The sequence below is a fragment of the Elephas maximus genome, chromosome 16 (genome assembly GCF_024166365.1).
Source record: "Elephas maximus indicus isolate mEleMax1 chromosome 16, mEleMax1 primary haplotype, whole genome shotgun sequence".
In the NCBI taxonomy this organism is placed as follows: domain Eukaryota; kingdom Metazoa; phylum Chordata; class Mammalia; order Proboscidea; family Elephantidae; genus Elephas; species Elephas maximus.
In genome coordinates, this window is record NC_064834.1 from 50,880,134 (window position 1) to 50,902,571 (window position 22,438).

General features: G+C 40.9%; 1 protein-coding gene and 1 long non-coding RNA gene across 5 annotated transcripts in view; one reads left to right on the forward strand and one right to left on the reverse strand.

The window, feature by feature from the left end:
• The window catches only part of HPSE2 (heparanase 2 (inactive)), a 702,461-nt gene extending 699,164 nt beyond the window's left edge, over nt 1-3,297 (reverse strand). For all 4 annotated transcript variants that reach the window (XM_049855686.1, XM_049855684.1, XM_049855685.1 and 1 more), the window contains exon 1: nt 2,956-3,297. In XM_049855686.1, the coding sequence (XP_049711643.1) occupies nt 2,956-3,245 (290 nt within the window). In that variant the 5' untranslated portion in view covers nt 3,246-3,297. The remainder of the gene's footprint in view (nt 1-2,955) is intronic.
• LOC126059753 (uncharacterized) lies at nt 4-6,440 on the forward strand. The gene is made up of 3 exons (XR_007513489.1): nt 4-203; nt 3,413-3,542; nt 6,154-6,440. It is a non-coding gene; the product is annotated as an uncharacterized LOC126059753 (long non-coding RNA).
• Nucleotides 6,441-22,438: the final 15,998 nt, after the last annotated feature.

Genomic DNA, 22,438 nt, shown 5'->3' on the forward strand with positions numbered 1-22,438 from the left:
CCTCTTTCCACTCCCCGCGGGCAACCTGGCCCGGGCTCGGGGCTCTGTGCCCGCGCACCGGGTGCCGGCCGTCCGCCGCCTCTTGCGCTCCCAGCGCCCCAAACCGCCTGGCCCTCGGCCGCCCGGCTCCCGGGGCTACTCCAACTGCGCCCAGCCGGTCCCGACGGTCCCTCCCTCAGCTCCCCCGACGCTGCTCACAAAAGGTATCGGTTCTCTAAGGGTTAGAGTTTGGGTTTGTCAAGAGAGTGTGGGAGGCGGGAGGGGCACTTTTGCTGCGAACAAGGGGCTAAAGAGCAATCGCCCAGCTCCTGCCACTGCCCAGAAGGCGCTCCTGGCGGGGGCGCGCGGCGCGCGGGCTGCCGGGCTCCGACTTGTGCCAAGCTTCTACCCAGAAAGCGGGAACCTGCCTCCGGGGCTCCAGGGGCACCACAGCCTCTGTGGAGGAAATTAACCTGCTTTTTTTTTTTTTTCTTTATCTCAGACCAGGCCTGGCGCCTGAGGTCAAGTTGATTCCGACATTTTTTTTTTTCTTCCCCCCACCCCCATGCCAAAGTTGATTTTCCTTTTCACTACTTTTTAACAACCGCATTCATCTCTCAAACTCCCGGACGGGAGACATATCCGAGGTAAATCCTTGCCTTTCCTAGAACAGAACACCCCTACCAGTAAAAGCTATGCCTCTTTGGGCCCTGAAATAATTCAGCCTTATCTCAGAAAAGGTACCATCCTCCCCCAACCCCGACTTGGGCTCCATGTCTTTCCCTCTCCACCTGGGGCTGTTTGGAAGGACTAGGGGGGAAAAGTTAAGGGAAATTTGCTGAAATGTGGAACCTGCGCGTCGGAGGAAACTCAAGAAGCACCAGAACAATGGCACCTACATCTACTTAGGCTCAGGATTTCCATAGTTTTTTAAAAAAGCCAGCTGCTGCTACTCCGAGCGAGAAGGGGTAGAGAAGAAGCAATGCAGATGCTGTTACTGCTGAGTGGGTCCGCTCCGGCGTTCCGGATCTGTACGTTATTTTTAACGCTTTGCTGGTCAGATTCTGAAAATCCAAGTTCAAATGAGAAGCTAAAGACATCATAAAGGAGGTGAATATGAGAGAAAAAACGAAGACTTCCTTCGGCGCATTTCTGAGAAGTCCGGGGGCCGAAGGGTACTGTGGCCGAAGGATCCAGGACGCGTTCCAGGGCGAGCAGCGGCAGGCGTCGCGTGGCCGGGGCTGGCAGAGGAGCCGGGCTCTGAGGCAGAGGCGTCCGCCCGAGGCCGGCCCCGCGGGGGAGACGGCATTTCCAGCGCCCGTCCAACGGGAAACCTGCGCAGCCAATGCAAGCGCGCGCCGCCACAGCTTCTTCCCCTCACAGTCCCCTCTCAGAATCATTTCTGCGGCCGGCATTTTAGCGCGAGAAGGCCGATTCCCGCCTCCCCCCGCCAAGTAAACCCGGTGGAGTCCGCACAGCTGGAGAAGGGCCGCGCGGTGCGGGGTGCGTTTCGGAAAACCCCTCTCGCACCCCAGGCTCGGACAATCTCAGGGGCGCGCTTGGCCGCACCGCAGAGCTTTCGGGAAGGAAGCCGAACAGCGCGGAGCTGTTCCCGCCCTGCTGGCGGAGGCACCGGCCAGAACCGAAACGGCTTTGGCGGCGGCGCCCCAATCCTCCGGCTACTCTCCCTTCACGTGGAAGGCGCGCTCCACGTGGCGCCCCCAGCTACCTGCGGAGGCCGCAGACCCCGCCGAGGCCAAGGGCAGACCCCGGGAGCGAAGGGCAGGCGCATCCGGGGCAGCAAAACTCGAATTTCGCAACGAGTAAAAAATACGAAAGACGCGCGGCGGACGCGGCCTCAGGACAGAGCAGTGGGACTAAGAGCGCGAGGGGCTCTTCTGATGCCCACAGCTGAGGCTTCAATTTGGACGGAATTTTAAAAACTCAACACTTGATTATGACATTGCAGACGATTTCTTTCTTTCTTTCTTTTTTTAACACCGCAACTCTGTCTCTGATGGGAAGGGATCGCGGTAGCCTAACCGCTAAACAGCAACCACACGGGGACAGAGGGAGCCCAATCAGATTCCACCCCTAGAGCACAGGCGAGTCGGGATCACAAACTTCCCGGGGTCGCTAATCCGCCGGTACCCGGTTCAGACCTTCGAAACATCTCCCGAGTATTTCTAGGACCTTTTACGCTCCCCTTATATACGCTGTGACCCGAGCGAGGATTTTTTTTTTTTTCCTTTAAAGTAAAACTACAGTATGCAGTTACCGCAGGAGATTTGAGGAGGAGGGACTGGGGGCCATTCCGTCTATAATAAGCTCCTTACAAAGTCCTGAAGTCTAGAGACGACAGCGGAAGATATAAAATAAAAATTTTTAAATCCGATCCGATATGCCCACCGCTCAAGCCTCTGCTTAAATTCGTATCTGTCTGGGAGTGGGAGAGAGCCGACGAAACAACCTTTCCGTGGAAAATTGCACTTTCGTGCGATCCCCGCTTGAACACTCACAGACACACGCAGACACGCACTCACACACACACGCGCGCGCGCGCACATACACACACACACACATCCATTCCTGTCGGGTCTTTGTTGCTCGAGCGAGACCTTTTCTTCGCTTTTGTAACTGCCCTGAACCTCTTGTTTCTTTTTCAGAAGGAGATGGGGAGGCTAATTGTGGAGATATGTAAGCATAACATTTTTTCAGTCATAACTGATAAGTTTCTGAAATGCCTTCTGCATTGCAAACATGTGCATCTTAATAGAAAACATTGCTTTTCTCAATCACCAGTTACAGCCTCACAGCAAATATTCCAGGAGGAGGAAAACCTCCTTTCTTCTCTTCGAGAGATCCGCTTGGCTTCTTCTTCTTCTTTTTCCCCCTTTAGGATGGGGGGGAGGGGTCGGAAGGGGTGGGGGTTGTTACTTTAAAAAAAAAAATGTTCCATCGAAGCCCCTGCCTTACCTTAAGAAATCGAGCCAACCATCATGAATGATGGACGGATCCAGCTGCAGAGAGAGGAAGTTCTCATTGACTGTCCTGACTGGGTTCTTGGTGCTCACATCAAGTAGAATCAGGGTCTTTTCCTTCAAACCTGGAGCTCTGTCTACAGGCAAGGGTCTCCTGTCTCCAGCTTGGGAGGAAAGGGAGAGACGGAGCAATAGAACTAAGAAGAGAGCCACCAGGGCTAGGCACGCGGGGGGGCGGGAGTTGCTGGAGGGCATGGCTGCAGGGAAGACACAGAGCACCCTCATTAAATCCCTCTGATTTAAACCTCTCTTCCTACAGGGTCTCGCTGGTGACTAATTGTCCTTATCTAAAGTGTCTGTCTGCCTTCCCCCCCCCTTCTTTTTTTCCCCCTTCCTTTTTTTTCTCCCTCTCTCCCTCTCTCTTTTTTTTCTTTTCTTTTTTTTTTTTTCAGTGTTTTGGTGCTGGTGGAGCGAACTCACGCCCCTAGCCAGCCTTCTCAGCGACTCGTGCCAAGAGTACTCGTTCACCAGCACCGCCCCTTTAAGAGATTTCGACTGCAGACATTTTTTAACTTTTTAAAGGTAAGGGGTGGGGAGGCGGAGTAGGAGGAAGGGCTGGCGTTGTACCCTCCTGATTTAACCCTCTAGGGTCAGAAGTGGAGGGCGGGATCGAAACACTACTCTTGTAACGTTTTGGGTATGGGGCGGGACGTGTGGGTTTTATTTCCCTTCCTGCGAGGTTCTGGGGAGAGCAGTTCAAGCTCCGACCCCGACCCGAGAGCACCAGCTCCAGCCCCAGCCGCGGTGCGGTACAGTGTCCGCACCGGCCTTGCGGCTGTTGGTCCTGTCAGCGTCCAGCATTTCGTCCGCTCGGGGCCCTTTTCTTTGGGTTATAGTAGCAATAGCGAGGGTAGTTAAGTCGCAAAGCGGTCCTGCGGCGGCTGTGATTCCTGCCAAAGCAGGAGACTCGTGGACGTGGGCCCGGACCTCTGCGACACGCGGGGCAGCCGCACACAAGCATCATCTGACCTCGATAGGGCAGAGTGGTGAGCAGGACAGGACAAGCACAGGTCTGCGCCCTGGCTCAGCTCTGCCTGAAGCTGGGGCGAAAGGGTCTTGGAGGCCTGAATAAGCGCTGGCTTGGCCAAATCAAGGCGACCCTACCTATGCTTGCAAAGTCAGCGGGGCACTGCCCCCATTTGAGCCACTGTTTGGCCACTCATCTCCACTGCACAGGCGAGGCCGCCTCTCCAGCCCCTGCTGGAGGTCAACCCCTGGGTTTACCACTCCTGCCAGGGAAGCGCGCCTTTATAGAGAGGAGCAGAGTAGCACTGTGGGGCTTCCAATTCGGCCTAAGTCAAAAGTCGGTCCCCAAGTAGCTCCTGGATGCGGCAGACCAGCCGCAGCTGCGGTATGGATTGCACCCCCCCACACACACACACACACTCATCGAGCCCCCACCCGCAGCACTTTGTAGACTGAGTCCTGGGTCCCGCCCTAAAACCCCGGGGTGGGGGGTAGGGCAAGATTGGGTATTTCGCTGCTGTCGTTGGGCCCCATTTTCAGCTTCTTCCTGGGAGAAAATGGGCCTTCTAAATGGCATATGGAGAGAACTACTTTATTATGCCTGAGCGCCCCAGGGCCCCCACCGTATCAAACACTGCAAAGCCCTAAAACGCAAAGCAAAAGTTTTACCCAGGGGTGGACGCGCAAGGGGCCGTCTCAGAGCCAAGCAAGCACTCTAATGGAAATCTGCACCCCTCCCACACATACACCTGACTCCCCTTAAAGGTTGATTCCAACTCAAAACGACTTCCCCTAGATGGGATTAATAAATCTGAGATTAGTTTGGATTAGACTGGGGAGTGTCATGAAGACCTTCTAGAAGTAGGCCTGCATAAAATAAGGCCAAAGGAAAAAGGAAATCCAAGGCATGTCATTTAAAGATGATTTAAAAACCAAGATGATACTGAAATATTAGATGCGGGCTCTGGGGATGGAAGGCCTGCTTCCTTCAGTTGCTGAAAATCTCTAACACACCTAAATCCTTTAAAATATGTGTGAGTGGGCAGATGGTGTAAATTCCAATCGAAATTATTGTCATTTTTAAATGTGTACTGGGTACTTCTAGAGACAGTAATAGCCTGGTGAGCAAAGACTTCTACTTATCTTTGTATTCCCACACACAGGCACGTAATAGGCACTCGAAACTCTGTGAGATCAATTTACGGTAGATCAAATCATGCTCAACACTCTGAAGTCATATTCTGGTCTCAAGAGTGTGGAAAAAAACTGTCACAGTAAATTTTTTGACATTTTCCCAGTCATCTCCTTCAGGAAGTACTTCTCTTGCAAATTCAGAAGCCATCAGTTAATTTGCTATATTCAGAATTAATAAAAATTATATGTGTGTGTGTATGTGTGTATATATATACATATGTATTTGTTCTGTTTTAAACAATGAGCCAGATTTTTCCAAGTGCCTAAACACCCTCCAGCATACAAGTGGATGCACTTTTAGAAGCCACATTAACCGAGACCAGTGGAAGGCCATTTGAATGAAATGAAGAAATCATCTGACACACTAAAAAAAAAAAAAGATGCCAAATGCCAATAAAGTTAATGTACCTTTCAAAAACACCTATTCCTGCAACTATGGATGAACTTGGTACTATGAGAATCTGCTGAATCATTAATTTTATCCACAAATTTTTGTTTACTGACCCAACTATTGTTAATAGTTAGATGGCCCAGTTAACTTAACCACTGTTTTAATGTTTTCAACAGAACATTATGTGGCATAAAACTCAAAACCAACAAAACAAAGCACTTGTTTTCTGGACTCCTGATGAAAACCATCTCTCTAGTCTAGCCATTGAAATTCTATAGTCATATTCAGCCTCGGGACATGAGGGCAAAGAAAGCAATTCAATAATATTTAAGGCGTTCGGAGAGCCCTGGTTGACTCAGAGATGACCTGATTATTTGGCCAACTGGTCTAGTTTGGGTAGAGATTTCCAGTGCTACTCTTTCCAAATAGTGCCCCCTCCACCCCATCATGGTTTTTGTCTCCCCTCCCATCTCATCCTAAATTATATGCTATATGTATCTCATTATTAATGTGTATTATTAGTTTGATGCTTCTATCTTCTATGTGGTGGGTGACAAAATCTGCCTCTCTGTTTTGTCTTAGATTGCAGTTTCCTAAGGGAGAAGAATTGGACCTCTGTATAAAATATGAACTATTAGAAACTGGATTCATTTAAGTCTCCTTGGAAATGCTCTGCTTGATGTCTGTTGAATGGTCCTTATAGAGAAATTCCTTTAATAACTAGGAGCCTGAGTTCTCAGAACGATAAGAAAACTTGAAGATTAACTGGTTCAGTGATTTCTAAACTTTGGGGTTTCAAAATAAACATTAGTGAGGATATATGTTTCCCAGCTTTTTATTTTGTCTAGTAAGGACCTTAAAAAAGAATCTATCAACTACTTATCACTATTACTTCCCAAAAGAAAACAACATTTTAACATCTAAAAAAGCTGAAATTATACATCAAAATAAAGAGCAGGTGTTTAAACTGAATAAATTTAGCCTTATGGAAAATCACTGTTTATTGTTTTCATCATTTCTCCAGTGGAAACATGCCAGTAACAAAAACACAGGTCCTAAGACTGGTGGTTGGGACGCCTGGTATACCCTTTGTTTATGGCCAAATTCTACTTTGTGGCATACGGTGCTGCTGCAAGATGTGCGTGTTTTTAATGGCTGTGGTGTTGCCTACAATGATTTCTTTTGATTCTATGCCTTTTTCCCACTTTGAGCCTATCATAAACTCATTAACTCTATATGCCACCTCCCTTTCCTTTTATTAAACACTCAAAGTCATAGTTATCTCCATGCCACTTTCTCCTTCTGATAGAACTATATCCAGCTGGCTAATAGCAAGAGAAAAAATCTTTCCACTATAAACATATAGTAGCAAGTCCACTGTCTCATCACTGCCTGTGGACTTCTCTCTGATAACTATTTATCGAGACAAGGCATGGTGCTTAGGGCTAAAAAAAAGTTATTTTCTTAATCTTCTTGACTAACTCTGAGAGGTAGATAAATTCATTATTATACCTAGTTTACATATGAGAAATTAAAGACTCAGATATATTAAGCAACTTTCTTATGATTTACAGCTAATATGTGGCAAACGGGATTGAAACCAAGAACTGCTTGACTCCAAAGCTTATGTCTATGTTCTTAACCACCACACTTAGCAAGTGACAAAATATTGCAAACTCCACTAACAATGTCAATGTATAATGGAAAAAAACTTCCACTAGGAGTTGGAAGACCTGGGTTTGAGTCCTGACTTTGTTTGCAACATTCTAGCTTTGTGACCTTGGATAAATTTTTTAACTGCTCTAAGCCTCAACTGGAACCCTGGTGGCACCATGATTAAGAGCTCAGGCTGTTAACCAAAAGGTCAGCAGTTCAAATCCACCAGGCGCTCCTTGGAAACCCTGTGCTCTGTCCTATAGGGTCGCTATGAGTTGGAATCGACCAGAACAGGTTTTGGTTCTGGAAGCCTCAATTACCTACTCTGCAAAATGAATATAGTGTCCAATAGTAGAGTAAGAATCAAATAAGGTTATGTCTACTCTGTCCTATAAGTTCACTATGAATTGAAATTGACTCAATGGCAGACAATAACAACATAGAGAAAGTGCTTTATAAATTCTAAATATTGTACAAGCGTGCTATTTGTTTCTTGTTCATTCTTATTCCCTCTCTCCTAAACTTGTCACAAATACACTCCCTTAATGTGATGACTGGGATAAGAATTATGTTATATATAGACTTAGTGGTAAACTTAAACCAAATGGTCAATTCTATGGAATAATGATGTCAATAAATGTAGTAATCAAATGAGTCCACACTACATATTTTACCCAAGCAGGCTTGTCTGCCTGTGATTAGCATCTTAAAAAGGAAGAACAGTTGAGTAGGTTTTACATGTCTCCTTGAATTTTCCAGTTGGAGACGGGAGTGATCAAAGAACAGTGCCGTGGCACCCTGGTTACAAAGTATGTTATTTGGTCATCAAAGACTGTGTCTCTGTCCTGCCTGGAGAAGCAAGGGATGGCAACACATTCTCCATATGGAAAGTAGAGGGGGAAAGGAACTTATAACTCTATGATTGCTCCACCTCATCATATAAGGAAACTCTGACTCAATGGTCTTGTTCCCATCACTGCCGCCAAGCAGTGAACTTACGCATGGAAAGTCATAATTATAATACATGTACTTTACTCTAATGAGCGCAGTTTGAAATCTATTAGCATGTCTGAGGGTAGGGATGACAGTTATCTAAGGGACTTCCGTAGGTGGAAAAACCAAGTAACAGAAAATTGAATTAAAATTATTCATGTCTTAATCACACCTATTGAAGAGTCTATCTTTCACTATCCCAGCCTATTTTTGACTTTTTTACATTCAGGGAAATCCTGAAAATCATCATATTCTGTTTGGAAAAGCCATGGGCTTTGTAGTTAGATTGATTCAACTTTTTGACAGTTCACAATTTACTGCTAATGTGACCTTGGAGCCCTGGTGGCGCAGTGGTTAAGAACTTGGCTGCTAACCAAAAGGTCGGCAGTTTGAATCCACCAGCCATTCCCTGGAAATTCTACTGGGCAGCTCTACTCTGTTGTATAGGGTTGCTATGAGTTTGAATCAACTCGATGGCAACAGGTTTTTTTTTTTAGTTTAATGTAACCTTTGTTGGACAAGTTATTTCTCTTTGCTGAGTCTCAATTTCACCATCTATTAAAATAGGCATAAGTATACTTCCCTTAATGTGTTGTAAGAGTTAAATGAGATAATGTGTCTTTAGTTCCTGGCACATAGTTCCTACTTAATAATACTCTGTTTCTTTCTCCTGTAGCTGGGTTTCGGGGTGGACATAAATATAATTTGTATAGCTAGGGCAGAAAGAAATTATTTGCCTGAAATCTGAGATTTCTAAATACTGTAATAATAACCTGTATGTCTACTATTCCATTTTATGTTCACCGAATAGATATAACAGATTTTATCTTCATAATTCAGATAAGGAAACTGAAAGTCAAAATGTTCAAAATGCTACTTCTTGAAGAATCTGAGAATAAAGCCAGCTCTACTAACTGATAACTAGATTATGATTTGGGTATATTCATTATTGGAAATACCTGAGAGATTTTACATATAATGTCCCCGGAAAAAAATTCAGATTTCCTTTTACATGTTCTATAGTTTGACTAATTGTGTTTATTGACCTCAAAAACTGTGTTTGTATTGGACTAAAACAAAAGCAAAGAAGTTTCCTGAATAAACTGAATGCTTCGAAGGCTAGCGTAGCAGGGGCAGGGGTCTGGAGACCATGGTTTCAGGGGACATCTAAGTCAATTGGCACAATAAAATCTATTAAGAAAACATTCTGCATCCCTTTGAAGAGTGGTGTCTGGGATTTGAAATGCTAGAAGCAGCCATCTAAGATACATCAATTGGCCTCAACCCACCTGGATCAAAGGAGAATGAAGAACACCAAGGACACAAGGTAATTACGAGCCCAAGAGACAGAAAGAGCCACATGAACCAGCGACTGCATCATCCTGAGACCAGAAGAACTAGATGGTGCCCGGCTACAACCAGTGACTGCCCTGACAGGGAACACAACAGAGAACCCCTGAGGGAGCAGGAGAGCAGTGGGATGCAGACCCCAAATTCTCATAAGACCAGACTTAATGGTCTGACTGAGACTGGAAGGACCCCGGTGGTCGTGGCCCCCAGGCCTTCTGTTGGCCCAGGACAGGAACCATTCCTGAAGCCAACTCTTCAGACATGGATTGGACTGGACAATGGGTTGGAGAGGGATGCTGGTGAGGAGTCAGCTTCTTGGATCAGGTGGACGCTTGAGACTATGTTGGCATCTCCTGTCTGGAGGTGAGATGAGAGGGTGGAGGGGGTTAGAAGCTGGTGAAAAGGACACAAAAAGAGAGAGTGGAGGGAGACAGCAGGCTGTTTCATTAGGGGGAGAATAATTGGGAGTGTGTAGCAAGGTGTATATGGGTTTTTGTGTGAGAGACTGACTTGATTTGTAAACTTTCACTTAAAGCACAATAAAAAATATTAAAAAAAAAAAAACAACTGTGTTTGTACACGTAGTCCCTGAGCTACCACGGAGTTCCCTTCCCACAACTCCATGGCAAGTCAGTTCAGACGCAAGTCAAATATCTTTTTTTTTCATTTTCATTATTATTGCCTTTTATTATCAGTATCTTTATAAACCCAATCTTTGTTTGTCTTTGAGGGTTGGAAACATTACATATAAAAAACCTAAACATGGTGTTGTCAAGTTGATTCCAACTCATAGTGACCCTATAGGACAGAGTAGAACTACCCCATAGAGTTTCCAAGGCTGTAAATCTTTACGGAAGCAGACTGCCACATCATTCTCCAGAAACATATATATACATGTGTGTATATATATATACACACACACACATTAAAGGAAGCCTTGGTAGCCTAGTAGCTAAGTGCTATGGCTGATAACCAAAGGGTTGGCAGTTCAAATTCACCAGGCGCTCCTTAGAAACTCCATGGGGCAATTCTACTCTGTCTAATAGGGTCACTATGAGTCAGAATTGACTCGACAGTAATGGGTTTTTTTTTTTTATATACGCATTAAAAAAGTATGCAAATTATTTTTTAAAAAAAAGACGGTCATAACTGCGGTTTGTTGTCGAATACATCATAAGTCCGTAAGTCGGGGACTACCTGCATTTTCTTTTTTTTCCTAGTCTGATAGCAGATTTTGATTGTTTCAGATACCCTTAATGTGCTTAGTTCAAAACAATCGAGTTCAACAAATTAATAAAAGAAGGCTTACTGCCATTTCAGTCTATTCCTCACTAATCAAAATTGGCTGACAGACTCTACTGGTATATACTTATTCAAGTCATTATTTTATCTCTGCTTGAATTAACATTTAGATCCTTAATCCTTTGGAGGAGTTTTGTCCCCACATAAGCAGATCCACGTCCTTCCTTGGTTCAATACCAATTATGCTAAACCTTACCAGCCTTAACTCTCACCAAAGTTTTTCCAATTCTAGTCATTTCGGTCACCTAGATGTGCTGATGATTATATTTAATTTCCATCAGACAGTTAAATTTCAAATTCCTCTTTTGATTTTCTGAAGCCTGGCCAGCACAATAAAATGATATTTCCTATGTTTCAATACCTAAAAATAATGTGTTTCCCTTTCAGGCAGAAATGAAAACAATTTGGGGATCTAGGTCAGTGATTCTTTGCCCTTAGTCCACATTAAAATCACCTGAGGAACTTTTTAAAAATATTCATGCACGGGTTCTACTCCCAGATAATTGATATGGAGTGGGGCCTGGGAATATCCTGGATCCCTTGCTATCCATCTTTATTTTGTTTCTATTTCTACATTCAGAAAACAAATCGAGCATGGTAAGGGTTACCATGTTATTTGAATTTATTTGATTCCTAGTTTCAGACAAGCAGCAAGAGTTACTAAGAGATACCTCAAAAAAATTATTGGAATCTGTTTTATTGCCCAAGTTTAGACAGTCAAAATTCAGATGGTGAAGGAGCTTCCGCAAGGGGGGAAATTATTCAGGTAAAGCACACATTCTGTTAGCTTTAATGAATTCTCAACTGATCATGCAGTCAAGAAATGTGTACACTTTGCACTATCTGATTCGCAAAATTTGAAATACTAGATAACACTAACTGTGGTTGTAGGGAGATGGGAACTCTCTTCCACGCTGATGGGAGTGTAAACTGGTAGAGTCATTTTGGAGAGTGATCTGGCAATATTTAGTGAAATTAAGTACATGTATACCTTAAGATCCAGCAATTCCACTACCATGTATGAACCCCAGAGCTATTCACAAAAGGCTTACAAAGGGACTTGTATAAGGATGATCGTAAAGCACTGATTTTGACAGTGAGGAATTGGAGCCAGCTATGTGCCCATCAGGAAACCCTGGTGGCATCGTGGTTAAGTGCTACGGCTGCTAACCAAAAGGTCGGCAGTTCGAATCCACCAGATGCTCACTAGCAACTCTGTGGGGCAGTTCTATTCTGCCCTATAGGGTCACTATGAGTTGGAATCGACAGCAACTGGTATATGGTACTGGTACATACCCATCAAAAAGGAAATGAATAGGTAAAATGAGGAGGGTGTCAGTTAGAAGCAATGAACATGGTTAAGTTCTAAATACAATGATATGTGAGAAACACAAAAGCCAGAATGAGATGTGTAGCACAGTAACATTAGTGAGAATTAAATACACATGAAACAATGTATTTTATAAGGATTAAAAAACAATCAAAGAACAGATATCAAACACATTAAAGCTGATGCCTACAAGGTCATCGATAAAATAAAAACAAAAACAAAACCCGGCTTTGCATGAGCCAATGTTCATAAACATTCTCCTGCATTCAAGGCAATACTTAACCCACCTTTCTGAGGACAGAAAGGGAGAAATATTTATTGAGTACTGACTTTGGACCAGATATTACGTCCCCACCACCCACACCTCAGGATCCAAAGATGCATAAGAACATCCTTGCCCTTGGAAACCTCACAACAGTCAAGCTGGAAAAAAAGGACTGGTTAGAAAATCCATTTGACAGGTTTGGTGAAAATTGCTTTGAACCACTGTAGGGGATTATAACTTTATACTAATTTGTATATATAGGGATATATTACTTGAGACATGTAATTTTCCACCACAATTAGGACTGAAATATTTCATACTGTGATGTTACTTTTTCTTTTCTTTTTATCTGTCGCCAGTTCTGTCTAGTTTCTACTTTGGGAATACCTACGTGTTGCCTGATCTAGAAATGCTGGAGTGCCATCTGCTGGTAGAGGTGTTTCAAATGTCTATACCAAACAACCAAACCCAGCGCCGTCGAGTGGATTCCAACTCACAGCGACCCTATAGGACAGAATAACTACTCTATAGTTTCCAAGGAGCACCTGGCGGATTCAAACTGCCGACCCTTTGGTTAGCAGCCATAGCACTTAACCACTACGCCAACAGGGTTTCCTCAAATGCCTATATACTCCACAATTTTTTTAAACAGAAAAACGTCACATTCGTAGGAGATTTGGGCTTGAAGGAAATCTTACAGATCATCTAGTTGAAGTCCCTGGTTTTGTTGAGGAGGAAATATTTCCTTACAAGATTTCATCTCATCTGTTAATTGTCACAGAACATCATACAGTAAGACTCACAAAGCTAACCTGTTCAAATGTTTCCAGATAGATGAACATATACTTCTTTAAAGGATTCTATAAGACATTTTTAAACCTTTATATAAAACCCATGTATGAGGAAAACAATCTTAGGAGGGCAGCTTACTGCAGTGGAAAGAGAATGAGCATAGAAGTCAGACCTAAGTTCATTCCAGCTTTACTATTTATTAAGAAACTTTAAGGAAGCTGTTTAACTTCTCTGAGCTTCAATTTCCTTATTTGTAAAATATAAACAACATTATAACTTACAGAGTTGTTGTAATAATTATTCAGGGTACATGTAATAATAAATGCTTCATAATGTCTGAAAAAAAATGAATGGCTAAACTAAACCCCTGATACTAATTTAAATATGCTCCCTATTCCATCCTCAGAAAGGCTAAAAATTAGAATAAGTGATGGTGTTCTTATTTATCTTTGATATTTATATTTAATATAAATAATTTGACAGCTCTAAGATATTTCATACAATTAATTCCCAGAAGAAAATGTAAATAGAAGGCAAAATATTTTTTAATAGTTTACTGTATATAAGCAAAAATAATACTTCTGTTCTAAGGCCTAGCTATTCAATATATGGTTCACACATCTAGCAACATCAGCACTACTTGGGAGCTAGTTAGACATGCAGAATGTTTCATCTTAGATTCCACCTGGACGTACTGAATTAGAATCTACATTTTAACAAGTTCCTAGGTGATTCATATTCAAATTTAAAGTCTGAAAGCATTATTTTAAGGGACAGCAAATAGAATCTAAGTTCCATAATTTTAGAAAAGATTTCTAGAATTAGCTCTGCTCCGCTCCTCTTGATTATCTAAGTTTTAGCAAGACCTCTTTAAAGTGTTGAAAAGCAAAGACGTCACCTTGAGGACTAAGGTGCACCTGACCCAAGCCATGGAATTTTCAATCACTTCATAAGCATGCGAAGGCTGGACAATGAATAAGGAAGACCAAAGAAGAATTGATGCCTTTGAATTGTGGTGTTGGCAAAGAATATTGAATATACCATGGACTGCCAAAAGAATGAACAAATCTGTCTTGGAAGAAGTACAACTGGAATGCTCCTTAGAAGCAAGGATGGCAAGACTATGTTGCACATACTTTGGATACATTATCAGAAGGGATCAGTCCCTGGAGAAGGACATCATGCTTGGTAAAATAGAGGGTCAGCGAAAAAGAGGAAGAACCTCAACGAGATGGATTGACACAGTGGCTGCAATAATGGGCTCAAGGATAGCAACAATTGTGAGAATGGCACAGGACCAGGCAGTGTTTTGTTCTGTTGTACATAAGGTCGCTATGAGTTGGAACCAACTCGACGGCACCTAACAACAATAAAAAGTTTTAGCAATTAAGTACTGGAACTTCTTCAGTTCCTTAAAATTATAGTAATCTTTGCACTCCACAAAGCAATTAGCACACAGCCATGGAAGGAAGGGAGGAAAATGTACTACCACCATATCATTAATAAAATGATGTCCCAAAGCCAAAAAAAAGATAAAATTGACTGGGTAAATACTACAAGGAGTAAGAGACTACAGAGCTTTTTTTGTTAGTGTTGGTAAACACGCAATTGTAAAATATGGAGTAGGTCAGAAACATCATAAAAATTAAAATCCTCAGGTGTGCCTGTGCATCTTTGTGAGAGTAATGATAGATGAAACAGCAATCTCAGACCTAGCAACAGCCAGCAGCTCCTTGAGAAACAAGCCCCAGTTGCTGGGAAATCTCGAAGTCCAGGTGGTAAAAATGCATATACTTCATAAAACAAAATTGGGCCTGGGCCCACCTGAGCTTTAACCAGATTACCGTTTAAAAAAAAAAAAGTGCTACTCACATTCTGTGAAAACAAAAACAATCAGAAAATATTTACTTAGTACCTACTTTGTACAAGGCATGATGAAATCAAAACAAAGTCAATATTAATAAAGAGAAAGAACGCACATGCAAAACTGTGCAGGCAGGCATGCAGGCAAAAACTGTTCTTGCCAGAGTAATACTCAATAAGAAAACAAAGCTGATGTCACTATAAGCTCTTTCTTCATCATCTCAGGTATGAAATCTATCTCCCCAACCATGCAAACAAAACATAATACTTATAATAACCAACTCTCTTGAGCACTTATTAAGTGACAGGCTCTGTGTAAAGCATTTTTAGTGCATTGTGTCATTTAGTCTTTACAATAACTCTGACCGTTCTAATACGGTCATTTTAAAGGAGAAAAAAATGAGGTTTGGTGAGATTAAGTAACTTGCCTAAAGTCACATAGCTAGTAAGAAGTAGCTTAAAGATTCAAATATAGGTCTGTCATTCCAGAGGCTAAGCTCTTAATCATTTGGATATTCTGCATCACCCTACAAAACATAAATGGGTTCATATATTTAGAGTTAGTAAACATTTAAATCCGTATAGTATTTTTTTAACATTTTTATCAGCTTTCCCTTCTTGATCAAAATGACACTCCCTTATGCATAAAAAAGAACTTATTTTGCATAAAACAAATTTTATTTCCTTTTTCAGCAATATTGGTAATTTTCTCTGTAGATTTTGGATTTGATATATATTTTCTAACATATAAAGCTAATCCTGTATGATTATGTTCACTTTCATTGTACATACTATGGTTACAGAGTAAGGCATAGAGAATCTAGCTCCTAGAAGCCTTCCCATAAATTCCCTAACACGTGTGCACATTCCTGTTCATGTTCATTATCGCTCTCTCTCTCAAACATGTTCTCACTGGAAAGAGCAGCAGGCATATTTAGAACAGCAGAAGAAAGAGGGAAGATTTTGCATACTTCAAATTGTGGGTGGGTTCAAGGATCTATGATAAGTCTGAAGAGGCTGAAGCAGTCTGGGACCTGTGAACTTGAAAAATCAACCAGCAAAAAGCTCCTTTCCACAAACCTCATATGAGAATAAATATTTGGGAATAGAATTCATATTGAATAGTACATGGACAATTGAGGCAAAGGGAACAGAAAGCTCAGATAAAATTGGAGAAGGAAAGCCAAATCAAAAGATCTCACAAAGCAATAAACCATATTTTTTTAATGCTGGGTGTGTGCACACACATAAAAAAAACATATAGACAGAAGAGGGAGCTATGAAGCTAGAAAAGCTCTCCTAACCTACTCTTTCTTCTTAAAAATTCAGAGAAACTAGTTTTACGTAAACATGAGCAACAGAAAAGAATCATAATCAACTTAATGTAGAAAACACAATCAGTTTAGAAATGAAGACCAATAGAGTGAATAAACATAAAAGATACTGCCTTAAATGAAACAAATATAAAAGCAAAACGGACTTAAAAAGAAAAATAGTGTAAGAAAAAGAAATTTTGAGAGAACATGACAAATACAGAAAATAGGTAAAGAAGACCTAACATATGTATAATACAAGTTCCTGAAGAAGAAAACCAAAGCAGTGGGACAGAATAAATATGAAAAACTAAAATTCAATAAAACTTTCCTGAAAAAAAGCTTTAAACTGCATATTGAAAAGGCACACTGCATCACGGACTGGCCATTACCTAGACATATTCTAGTAAAATATTGGATAAAAAGGAAAAAAAATATCCTTAGGGCACAGGCAAAAAGACCAAGTTACTTATAAGGGAGAAGAAATCAGATTATCATCTATTTTCAACAGTAATGATCTATGCCAGAAGACAATAAAATAACACATTTAAGATACTTAAGGACAGAAGATGTGAGCCAAGGATTTTATATCCAGCCAAACTGACTTTAAATATATATGTTACAGAAAAACTGTAATGGACATATAAGAACTCAAGGAATATTGTTCCCATCCACTTTTCCAGGGAAATTTATTGGAAAATAAACTTTAGACAACTCAAATGATCAGAGAGACATCTATATAAGAATTGGTGGTGAGCATTAGCTATATATTTACTTAAACAACTAAGACTAAATAGTAGTTATAAGGGAAAGAATATAGTTGGTAATGGCTATATGTTATCACAATGTATCCAGTACAACTATCAAAAAATGAGAAAGGATAAAAAAGAATAGGCTTGCTGATTGACTCATAGTTATTAATTGGGAGTAAAAGGCTACTACTTCAAATCAGATGCTGGGGGAGAAGGAATGGAGGAAGGAAGAAGAGGTTATCTAGCTAAATTCAATATTGCTTACATTAAGAAGCCAACATACAATAACCAAAAAACCAGTGCACTAAGATATTACATAGAGATATTGAACTTTTAAAATATAGCTTGTTTTACTGATTTGACTTAAAAAAAGCATTGCAGTCGAGCCGATTCCAACTCATAATGACTCTATGGGACAGAGTAGAACTATCCCATAGGGTTTCCAAGGAGCGGCTGGTACATTCAAACTGCCAACCTTTTGGTTAGCAGCCAAGCTCTGAACAACCACTGTGCTACCATGGCTCTGATTTGACTTTAGAACAATGTAAATCATTTACTTAATTTTGAAAAAGTTAATTTTTAAAAAAAAAAATCTCTAAAAATTGAAAATAAAGTGAAAAAAGCAAACTAAATATATATCCGTGTGGGGGTAAAAATGCACACAAAAGCCAAAAAAAAAACCCATTGCCATCGAGTCAATTCCAACTCATAGTGATTCTACAAGAAAGGGTAAATGCACACAAAGGACTTCAAAACACAGTTATTACTGTAGTGAAATAAATAATAGTCATATTGCTAGTGGTAGTTTAGGTATTGTTGTTCTTATACTGCTGGGTGTGTAATGTGGAATAAAGCAAATTATTTTTTATGTAATAGTCTATTGTCTCATATTCACCATTTATGAGAACGACATTCTTAGCACAGAGGAAAGGAAATAGAGTAACACATAACATTAAAAAACAAACAAAAAAGACAAAGTTTAATAAAAACTCTGTAGTCCTGAATTTGAATTTTAAGTATTAGTAAGAACTCAGGATGTAATTTAGCTTTTTTAAAAAATGTCTCCTAATTCTGTCCGCTGAAATCGTCTAATAACAATGACTAACCAGTAGCAATGAGTACCTTTAATGCCCAGATTTTCCTATCATGAGGAACCATGGATCCTTAGGAAAACAACATTACAGAAAGAGAGGCAACCAGACATACATACATACATGTGTGTTCTTGGTGGAAGAACACACATTATCTATGAAGAAATCTTCACAAAAAAAAAAAAATTTTATTACTCAACTACGAATTTACAGAAAAATACAGAGGGCAGAGGAATACATGAAACACTAAGGAGATGCAAACAGCAAAATCCTGACTTTGGAAAACTCTACAGGACAAATAACTCAGTTTTCTCCACAGATGAACTGCAAGGTGAGATAGGGGCCAGGGGAACTTTAGATTAAGAGAGGCTTAAAAGACATATCAACTAGTCACAATATGGTAACACAGAAACTGAAAAAAAAAAATTCACAACATTCATAAGGCAATTGGAAATTTATTTTTTATAATATTAAGGACTTAACTGTTAATTATTTTATGTGATATGATATTGTAGTTAGGTTTTTAAAAGCTGTCATCTTTTATATATGAAATATTTAGGGGTAAAATCATATGTCTGAAATTTGATATGGGAGGTAGAGAGTGAGTGGGGGTAGGAAACAAAATTGGCCATGAGTTTATAACTATTAAAGCTACATAATGCATTAATGGGAGTATATTGTATTATACTTATGACTTCTGTGTGACCCGGAAAAAAAAAATCTGTTGCCGTCACGTCGATTCCGACTCATAGTGACCCTATAGGACAGAGTAGAACTGCCCCATATGGTTTCCAAGGAGCACCTGGTGGATTCAAACTGCTGACCTTCTGGTTAGCAGCTGTAGCTCTTAATTACTACGCCACCAGGGTTTTTCATTACTTCTGTATATGCTTGAAATTTTCCATAACAAATTTAATAAAGTAAAAATTAATAATGAAAAAGAGAAAAAGAAAATGGTATTTACAAATACTATGGAAGAGGAGCTGTTTAGTAGCTCTAAAGCACTGCCAACCTTGAAACCCTTGACCCCAATTCTCTTTCTTTCTACCAATCATTATCATTATAAGGAGCTGTGAAATCAGCACAAATTAAAAGTCAGAGAGGAGAGTCTTCCTGGCTTCCTGGAGTCCCACCTTCACAATGGTGCTTTAGGAAATACACAAGTTACCTGGGTTCTCTTTTCTGAGGGTAAATTCAAGAGGGGGACAGAGTGGCATAATATTAGAGTGGGAAGGCACCACAAAAATCACCCAACTCCCTCATTTTGCAAATGTGGTAACTGAGGCCAAGAGAGGAGAATAGATTTACCCAAGGTCACATGGATACTGAATATCAGAGGCAAAAGAAAACCCCACATATCTCAATTCTAAATGCCTTTCCTGCAGTTAGAAGAAAGTCATCAAGAGGTTAAAAAAAAAAAAGCCAACAAGTGTTTTGTCCTGAAAAAGCCTAAAAGTTCAGGAGCAAAGCATGTCCCAGCAGCAGTCAGAAGAAGTACATCCTAGTAATCTGTCAAATAAATGTCTGAGATCATTAGGGCCCAGACTTCTAGAATTTTCTACCAATAAAATTTCTAAAAGAAATTTGGGTACAGAAACAGATTCGCCACTTTCTTTTTGTTTGTCATGATAAGAGAGTAAAGGGGAAAAAACTATCATCTACAATCACTATCAATCCATAAAATAAAGGGCGTTTTAACACCATAAAAGCAGAAAGAACATAATCTCAGAATAAATTTAGCTTCATTTCACATCTACCAAAGAAAAAGGTCTCAAACTCTGGACTAGTGTTGGGGAGACCTAGAAGAAAGAGCAGCTACTTATACATGAGCTTAAATAATAACTAAAATATGGTGATATCAGGGATAACCAATTAGGGTTTGAATCATCTGATTACCAGTATCTGATTTAAAAGGAGGGATCAAAATTCTGTTTAACAATTCTGACCTTCACTGCTAGTCTCCCACGTGCCCATATACGAACCCTAACTTCTTCATTCCTTATGCTCTTCCCGTTATGAAAGTTCCCTTTAAGCAAAAACTAGGTCAGCAAAGGTGGAACAAAACTCAAGCCGTCATGGTAGTAATATATACATTTTTTAAAGTCCTCATGAGTTATAGGTGTATACTGAAGTAAGTATTTATGGGTGGAATTACATCTTGAAATTCGCTTTAAAATGCTCTAGGAAAAAGTATTGGGAGGGAATACAGTTGTAAAAAAGATTGTCAAAATGCTATAATTATTGAATCTGGGTGATACACTGTTGTTAGACGCCATCAAGTCTGTTCCAATTCATAGCGACCCAGGTCGCTGCACCATCCTTACAATTGTTATTATGCTTGAGCTCATTGTTGCAACCACTGTGTCAATCTACCTCATTGAGGGCCTTCCTCTTTTCCACTGACCCTGTGCTTTGCCAAGCATGATGTCCTTCTTCAGGGACTGATCCCTCCTGACAATGATATATGGAGGTTCATTACACAATTGTATTTTAGGGGTCTTTTTGTAACTCTCCATAATAAAAAAGGTTTTTAATGTTTAAAAAAAAACAGGTTTAAGAATTTTCCATCTCCATCTTTGGCTCAAACGTAATGATGGAAAAACAGGTTAAAAGCAAATATTTAACAAACGATAGACGAGAAAAATAAAATCTAAGAAAACAGAGTTCTGCATGTAAAGCAGTGAATTCTAGGAGAATCAAATGCAAGACATAAAGCCCTTCTATAAAAAAAAAATTGTTGTTTTTTTTTTTTATAAGTACAGGGCTAGTTCCCAAGAGCAACGAAGGAGAAACATCTTCTCTCTGGAGCTGCTTGCCACAGATCTTTAGGCAAGGCACATATAAAATGGGCAGATGGACAGACAGACAAAGTATTCAGTAACCAAGAGAACCCTCCAAAACTGAGTACTACAGGAGGGAGGGAGAGGCCTTTCACCACAATGGGAGCAAATGATGCTCTAGCCAGCGAGGGTATGTGCATTACTTCTGCTGTCAGGGACATGATTTCTAAGATCCAGCCTGGAGCCAGCCCTCATAGAAGATAAAGGCAAATAGCTCATTAGCCAATCTGGGGTCATCTAAATTCTCTAGTAATATTTGTATAAACAACGAATAGCTAGATGCCTGTTAACAGGATGAGGAAAGAAGTCAGGGAGACAGGAACAGAAACTAAAGACTAAGTCTGGGGCTCCTGAGCTGTAATCTATCCATCAGTGGACACTGAAACAGAAAAGGGGCTTTCCCCTCCTGAATGAGAACGGCCTTGGCAAGAGATGAGATCTCTGAGGGCAACTGGATGCTTCAGAGCTTTCCATTCTACCTGTGGCCAGTTCTTAGAAGGCTACAGGCAATCAAAATTCTTGAACAAGGATGGCACTATAGTTATCTGAAAAACAAGTTTGTTTCAGTTTCAGTGTTTGCAAACTGGAACAAGTCTTCATGCAATATACAGACAAACAACACAACACTCAGCTGGGTAATATACTTCACCCACAGCAGACTTAGCTTTCTCACTTACAGTGGTATAACTTTTAAACTAGAACAAAATTCTGCAAGGGTGCACTTTTCCAGTCTACTTCTCTTTAATATGAGAACTGCAAGAGACCTAAAGAGATTATTTAATTGAGTCCTTCATTTTACATATGTGGAAATTTAGGCTCTTGAGGGGCCAGAGAGGGAAAAAAGTCATGTAGCAAGTTGGTGATCGAGTTAGATCTAGAATCCAGTTCCTCCAAAACCCAGTAATAGTTCCCTCAAAAATGATTTGGGGAGAGAAGGAAATGGCACTTGGAGAACTGGAATACTTTTGCATTCAGCTCATAATCTTTGCTATCAAAATGATGACAAGCTGAGATGAAAGCTTTAAAATTTATCTTACTGTTTGCAGTGAACCCTTTCTGTTTTCACTTCCCCTCAGTGCATCCCTGTTCTCTCTGCAGGTGGTCACGTAGATGGCATGAGCCATGGGGGCGTTCTTGACCCCTACACCTTAGAACTATAAAGGGAGAGTGATCATATTATTTATCATCTAACTTGGGACACTTCTGAGAGCTAAAAAACAAACAAACAAACAGAAACAGTCACTGAGCTGATTCCAATTCATAGTAAAACTGCCCCATAGCATTTCCAAGGCTATAATTTTCAGGGACGCAGGCTGCCAC